This window comes from Eurytemora carolleeae, unplaced genomic scaffold, assembly GCF_000591075.1.
Source record: "Eurytemora carolleeae unplaced genomic scaffold, Eaff_2.0 scaffold593, whole genome shotgun sequence".
In the NCBI taxonomy this organism is placed as follows: Eukaryota; Metazoa; Arthropoda; class Copepoda; order Calanoida; family Temoridae; genus Eurytemora; species Eurytemora carolleeae.
In genome coordinates this window covers 160611-168870 of record NW_019397108.1, presented here as the reverse complement: position 1 = coordinate 168870, position 8260 = coordinate 160611, and the positions used below count along the sequence as shown (strand labels likewise).

General features: G+C 32.0%; 1 protein-coding gene across 1 annotated transcript in view; it reads left to right on the top strand.

Annotated features, from left to right (window-relative positions):
• LOC111711916 (histone chaperone asf1a-A) overlaps positions 1–1165 on the top strand; it is a 7661-nt gene extending 6496 nt beyond the window's left edge. The window contains exons 7-8 of the mRNA XM_023486398.1: positions 297–369; positions 978–1165. Coding sequence (XP_023342166.1) covers positions 297–369; positions 978–1040 — 136 coding nt within the window. The 3' untranslated portion in view covers positions 1041–1165. The remainder of the gene's footprint in view (positions 1–296; positions 370–977) is intronic.
• Positions 1166–8260: the final 7095 nt, after the last annotated feature.

The window sequence follows — 8260 nt, the reverse complement described above, 5'->3', positions numbered from 1 at the left end:
ATATTTATTCTTGTTCTTGTTTTGAGAGTGACAAAGTTTAAGATCTTATTTATTCTTGTTCTTGTTTTGAGAGTGACAAAGTTTGAGATCATATTTATTCTTGTTTTTGTTTTGAGAGTGACAAAGTTTGAGATCATATTAATTTTTGTTCTTGTTTTGAGAGTGACAAAATTTGAGATCATTTTATTTCTTGTTCTTGTTTTGAGAGTGACAAAGTTTGAGGTTATATTAATTCTTGTTCTTGTTTTGAGAGTGACTAAGTTTGAGATCATATTGATTTTTGTTCTTGTTTTTAGAGTGACAAAGTTTAAGATCAATTGGGATTCAAATACAGAAAACTCAGAGAATGTTCCACCAAAATTGAACCAGGTGAATAAAATTGAAATATTAAGATAAAAATCTTTTGCTTTTTTCAATTTTTCGCTTTTTCCCCTTTCGTACTTTCACAATTAAACCTGTCAATCGGTTTTTATTCATAGGGTTACTCAAAAGAAAAAGTTTTTTTTCAACTTTTTTGCTTTTTCTTGTAATTTTTACTTACGTTTGCAAGCAACTTTTTTATGTCAAGTTCGAACCAAGGAGTATGGAATAGAAGGGAGATACAACTGACGCAGCCCGCCCTGCCATATGGTTATACATGCTGTGCAGGCGGTACTTCATTTGATTAGGAAATATTTGTCTGATTTACAATTACCGCGTATACAATAACCTATTCTGAAAATTTCGTATACAAATGAAGTACCGTCTGCAAAGCATGTATAATCATATGGTAGGGCGCGCCGCGTCAGTTATATCTCCCTTCTATTTCATACTCCTTGGTTTGAACGCAGAGGGAAAGTTTCAGGTAACTTTTCCCTCTTATTTTCAAATCCCCATATATTAAATAGTTTTAGGTATCATAGGTTAACAGCATGAGGTGGAAGNAGATGTATGAATTACCAAATATTTATTACTTTATCACAACTTGAACTTTTTAGGTGAACGAGACCAATCAGCCTATGGATGAATCGTTGAAAGGTCTCCACAACCAAAACCAATAAAATACAGCAGAGGTTCCAATGGAATCATAAAATTCATTCGGTCTGATCTAATTAGGAAATTTAAATGTAATTCGTGAATTAAAGACTCCAAAGATTAATCTAGGGGTTAATAACCCCAGTTGAAGGTATTTTTGAAGAGCATGGTTACAAATATTAGCTTTCTTCTCATGAAATATAAATAAAAGGCACTGTTAAATTGATTCAGTGCCCCTCCATTAAAAAGCATAAACTCTACATTCAAACCTATGTCGTAACTAAAATTATGGATATATCCTTGTTTTACGATTTAAAAATTGATTGCTGGTTCTTTTAAATGCAGAAGAGACGCGAAAAAAAGGTTATTGAGCATGTTTAAGGGTTAAAGTGTACACTGTACTGTACTGTGAATAATCAACGGCAACCATGCAAATTGAAGGTTTCTTGAATTCACGCCAACAGTCCCTTTAAAAAGAAGATTTTTAATCAATAGTTACCAGTAATCTCCAGTGGGTTGTATTTTAGCAGTGCTATACAATTGATCTAGGTTTTAACTTTCTATCATTATTTATGAAACTATTGTGTACTTTTTCATTCTTCCTCACTTCATCGTGAAGTTCATAATGATCGTGCTATAAAGTAATTATCGTGCTATAAAGGTAAATTACCTGTACATTATAGCTATAAAGTTTTGATTGGTTCCTGGATTTTCTTTAAAAAAAGTGAGGATATTTCCAAAATATTTTTTTTCAATTGTAATGAAAATAAATTGAAATCAACTTTAAATTTTGACTTCTGCTTTGTTTTAAAGCTTATTTGACCTAGAAATAGCCATTTAAATAAGACAAACGTTTCATAAAATTACCTATAACACTATTATTTTGGCAAGACGTGCTATACAGTTTTTGACTTAAATTTTCTCTATAGCTCGAAGGTTCTCGCCTTTTTAATTATATTTTGTCTCTCGCTAAAGCTCAGGGCAAAATTAAATCTAAATGAAGAGGAAATTTCTGTCCAACACTTTTTAACATTGCGAACCAAAGAACAATGTTATAAATAGTTATTAAATCACGAATCTATCTAATTTTAAGTTCATTCTTTTCAGCAAAACTTTTTTTTTGCATTTTTCGTCTGAAATATTTAGTTTTTATGAATTAATTTAAATTATTAATGCTTATTTTATTTTTCTAATATTAAAAATTCCATATGAAGGTCATTGGTAAAATCATGTCTCGCTGCATATTGTTATAACAACCTTAAAATGAATATGGTAAAGTAGTTTTTACAATGAATATATTTTCCCAAATCTTAAACTGTATAGTGTATACTGTGCACTATACGCTGAACAGTGTTGATACTGTATAGTGTATACTGTGCACGGTACGCTGAACAGTGTTGATACTGTATAGTATATACTGTGCACTGTACGCTGAACAGTGTTGATACTGTATAGTGTATACTGTGCACTGTACGCTAAACAGTGTTGATACTGTATAGTATATACTGTGCACTGTACGCTAAACATTGTTGATACTTTATAGTTTATACTGTGCACTGTACGCTGAACAGTGTTGATACTGTATAGTGTATACTGTGCACTGTACTCTGAGCAGTGTTGATATTGTATAGTGTATACTGTGCACTGTACGCTAAACAGTGTGGATACTGTATAGTATATACTGTGCACTGTACGCTGAACAGTGTTGATACTGTATAGTGTATACTGTGACTTGTACTTTAAACAGTGTTGATACTGTATAGTATATACTGTGCACTGTACGCTGAACAGTGTTGATACTGTATAGTGTATACTGTGCACTGTACTCTGAGCAGTGTTGATACTGTGCAGTGTACGCTGAACAATGTTGATACTGTATAGTGTATACTGTGCACTGTGCGCTAAACAGTGTTGATACTGTATAGTTTATACTGTGCACTGTACGCTAAACAGTGTTGATACTGTATAGTGTATTCTGTGCACTGTACTCTGAGCAGTGTTGATACTGTATAGTGTATACTGTGCACTGTACTTTGAGCAGTGTTGATACTGTTTAGTGTACACTGTGCACTGTACGCTAAACAGTGTTGATACTGTATAGTATATACTGTGCACTGTACGCTGAACAGTGTTGATACTGTATATTGTATACTGTGCACTGTACGCTGAACAGTGTTGATACTGTATAGTGTATAGTGTGCACTGTACTCTGAGCAGTGTCGATACTGTATAGTGTATACTGTGCACTGTACGCTAAACAGTGTTGATTTACATTGCTAATAGTATGTATTATGGAATTTTTAATTCGGAAAAATCAAATTCAATGTCTTGACTGTACAGTACACTGTAAATTTTTCAATGTACACTGTACAATTTTTGTGGATATTAAACCTGCTACTTCTTCTTTAATTGTGATATTCAGCTGACCTTCTGAACTGTATGTTAACTTTTAATTTATATGTATTCGTTTATTTCTTTCATTATAAAATGAAAAATAAATTAATTAAATGATTAGAATGCAAATCCTGTTATTTTAAATTTTTGTTACAAAGTATAACGTGGAATGAAAATGATACTGATAATGCAAAAAAGTAATTTAGAGTCTCAATATTCGAACCAGGACTTGAAATCAAGGCTGGTTTGAACGGAGTGGTATTGGGGACAGTGCCAGTTAAAATGTTCCCAAAAGAGGTGCCACTATGACCGAGTGTGTTCACTGTTCACATTTCTTTCAAACGCTGCAGTCCATGTTCCGTAGTTTTGATTATTTTTTAAGTTCGATATTTGCTATCTTCTCATAACTCGAATAGAAAAATTGTGCTCCGGGTGTAAATCAGTAAAATATATCAAGCTTTCCATGAAATATTTTAGAATTTGAATTTTTCAGATATCTTAAGAAAATGCTGAATCAGAGGGTTTTGTAATATATAGCAACAATAGACTAAGTGCACATGCAAATCTTACACCAGCCGCCTCTCAGAAGCGTTCTTGTGCCAGCCCTTTCAATAAATGGATAGAGTTACACAATGCAAACCATCAGCCCTTTAGATCAAACTTTGCAAGAAGAAACAGACGGAATCCATATGCAAATCCTGCAGTCCGTAAATCCAGAAAAGAAAACTACAACTTCTATCAATAAAGAGCAGAATTCGCCACAATCAAGCCTTCCAGTGTTGGATTTGCAATGCTTTCAAGACGAAGAGAACCTTGACTACGAACCTGGGAGGAGTATCCCTGTACCCCCCCTGGATTCTGATTGTTGTGGTTCAGGTTGTACTCCGTGTATATTTGACATATATGAGCAAGAACTGAAAATTGCAAAGCTAAAAACCGTCTCCTCTATATCCCAGGTTACACTTTCTATATTTATGTCGATATTTATGTAATTATTTTAACTTAAAGTGATCCTCTAATATAAAAAGGGTATACCGGATACGCAGGACACTTGAAACCTTTATCTTGAAATGGGATTAACTGTCACAATTTTTCCATTTTTTGTTCATTGTTTAAATGACTTTTTAAAATGAACTACATTTGATACAGTCGTAACAAGAAAGACCCGGTAATTAATTGACTGTTAATCAGACGACTTTGCAAATATATATCTGGTAATTTTAAACGCCAAATTTAGGCAGACCACATTTGAGAATTGGAAGGACTAGGGCTTTTTGATCTTATCGTTTCATTTATCATATTTGAAAACTTAGATTGTAAAATCGTCTGATTAATTAAAAATTAATTATGAGTCTTTCTGATTATGGCTGAATATCAATTTGTTGAGAGAGAACAGGAACAGCTGCATCAGTTTTGCTCAGGTTTAAAGGGTACCGTTGTGTATCGAAAATACCCTTCCGTAAGTGGAGTGTTACTTAAATTACGTTGACATTCTCTTTAATAAAGCAAATATACTTTTTTTTTAATGTTTCTTCCGTTTCACAAGAATTTCAAGGATATTACTATTAGTTTTTTCTAGATATCTTACTATGAAAGTGTTTTATTAGATGAATGTGAACTGTTACACAGAGTTTGAATTGATAGAGCAGGAAGATATTACTGAGGATGTAAGAAGATTTAGATTCAAGCTTCCACAGAACCGTCTTCTGGGACACAAGATATGAAAATATACTAAATTCATAAAGAAATTCATAATTTCATTAAAATAAACCGTAGTGTTAGCTACAGCCTCAATTTTTCACAAATATTGACCGTTTAGACATATTTGATTGCTTCTCAAATTCAAATGGTGTAATTATAAATATTCAAGTTTTGAAATTCCTTATATGCAATATAGTTTTTTCGAGATTAAAAGTCTGAAAAAGTTCTCCCAATTTATGTCAAAATCAAAATATTTGTGTCTGAAAAATAATAGCGTTTTAGAAATCCTAATACAGCTTGTATTAGGATGTGGTCAGCAGTGTCGTAATATTTTGGCTGATTATGCACTGAATTTATTTTTCTCTCTGGGGCCGCATAAAAGTTTAAAGTTTAAAGCGCAGACCAAGCAAGGTTGTATAATAATACTCTCGATGCGCTCCAATGTACAGACAATGTCGTCTCCTTAGCATAGAAAGAACCCGCATATGACGTCACTAATTATAGAGGAGAGCGTGACGTCACTTGTGTCCCAAATCATATTGGATCGTTTTAAGGTCTAAATTGCGATTTTCGGGACTAATCAGAAAATTTTTAAAGAATTAAATAATTAAAAAAAATCTGAAGACTAATAAAAAAATTTGTATGCAGAAAATACTTTTTTTCTAGCATTACGTACGTATTCAGGCGTTAAAGCTTGGAGATAATTAATATGAGTTAAGACGCTCTGTATATACGCTGAGGAGATTTTCCGCACATTGGAGCGCATCGAGAGAAAGACTAAGCAACCTTATTATACAACCTTGAGACCAAAACAACTGAATTTGAATATCTTGATGTACGCAGGTCAACATGTGATCATCCGTGCTTCCTCCTCTACCAGTTCTCGTGATTACCTGACCCGTCAATACAGCGTACTATCAAAACCATTGGATGCAGGATACTTCGACCTTCTCATCAAACTATACGAAAAGGGAAGAATGTCGTCTTTGATAAGAAACTGGAAACTTGGTTGCCACGTGCTTTTCCGAGGACCTTTCGGGGATTTCGAACATAAGCCAGGAAGATATTGTCAACTTATTCTATTCTGTCAGGAAATAACCGGATACAAAACTGTTCAACAACAAACATTAAGGATAAAAGAAATTAATAATTTTAAAGCGTTTTTTAAATCTGAATGTTTGTTTGATCAAGGGTACAGGGATAGTGCCATATTTATCAATAGTTCGGCGGATTTTAGATGACGAGAAGGATGAAACAAAAATTAGGTACAAATTGATATTTTGTTATATTTAAAAAAGTAAAAATCACATTTTCATGCATGCACTTTAGTTTGTTTGCTTTAAATTTTCTTTTTTTCACCTTAAAAGATAAATATATTGATTGTGAATATGCTGCACAATATCTGTTAATGCTAAACATTTTTTTTACATTTTTAAATCACAAAATTAACATTTTCTAAAGACGAAAAACATTCTCAAATAATTTTTTATAGAATGATTTACTCTGCTGCTGGATTTGGAGAAATATTACTCAAAGGGATATTTTTACAAAACATGTTTTTTATTAATTATATTTTATGAAAATTTTTCATGTCTTCTGATTTGATTTGATTTGATTTGATTTGATTTACAGTGATAGTCTAATTAATGTTCATTGATTGATACTTTATAGTTGTCTTTGACCTTATAAATAGTTTGCGGCAAAATTTTTTAACGACACAATAATTACAGAACAGCCCCAATCCTGCCATTTCCAAAATGTGGTCTGCCATTCTTTTGCTCGCATGAATACCAAAGATTTTTTTAAAAATTCAATTAATTGAATCAAACCATGAAAATGTCTCATTCTAAACGAAATCATTCATATCTCCGGTAATTGTAAAAGCACTAAGGCGACAGACCCCATTTTGGAAATGGCAGTACAAAAGCTTTTCTATTCAAATTTATTGCTACAATCCGGTAACCAATGTTGAATTCCGCTAACTATTTTTAAGATCAAAGACGACTAATGAATCAATTAACATTATTCCGGCTTATTCAGACTATCACTGTAGTGTCCATAATTTTTGGGTAAAAATTGATAGAGAGCTTGGTTGAGTTTTCTCATTTTTGGAACTTCTCTGTCAACATATTTTTAACCACTAATACAGGTTACAATATCTTATTGATATTTGGGTTAAAAAAGAAGAAATGAATTTTTAAACAAAAGAGGATTTCTGAAATAAACTTTTTGAATTTATTTTTAAACCCTGACAAAATTAAATACAGAGAGAACCAGAAAACTTTTGAATATGAAGTCGACTTTTAGACTCAAATTATGAACATGAGGCACAGCAATTTTGCAGTGTAAGCAGGCCCATTTCACTTAATAAGGGATTTAATAACTTGCTTTGTAACAACATCAAATACACTTTAACATTGCTTCAATGTCGTCTTCCTATTCTACAGTTTTCTAGTTATCACTGTATATATATTTCTTTATTTTCAGATAAAAAACTGATAGGACCTAATTTAAAGGTGGTAAACTCGAGACTAACCAACGAACACATTGAAAGGAAAAGATTTTCAAAGCTTTTTTCCAAATTTTTTTGTAATTAAGATGTGCATAGATTTAAAACGTTCCAACATGTGAGCTTTTGCATTTTTTTGTTACATCTGAACCAACAATTGTTATCAAGTTATTTTCTTTTTAAAAAGATTGTTTTGTTTAAACCAAATGAATTTTAAAGATAACCTTTTACAAAAAATATAGTTCGGAATTATTTTAAAGTCAAATTCCATTTGCATTAATTTTAAGAAATTTTATTTTTTTATTACTTGGTCAATTGGAGATCTTTCAGCGAGGTTGACACTGAGAATACTGATAACATCTTCGTCTGTTTGTGTGGAAGTAAGGACTATATGAATTCTATACTATCTACACTTCAAGCACGTGGTGTTAAATCAGAGAACATTTACAAATTCTAATTTTAAAATCTCATATTTGGTAAATTTTTCACTATAGTTACTTTTTTATTTTAATTTTTCGGAAAGCAGAAGTCATTAAAGACATTAAATGATAAATATTTTCTCTAATTGTCTCTTTAAAATCACCCATTTCCTCCCATAAGAACCATTAAAAATTACTTTAAACAAGATGGTGAAGAAAGTGG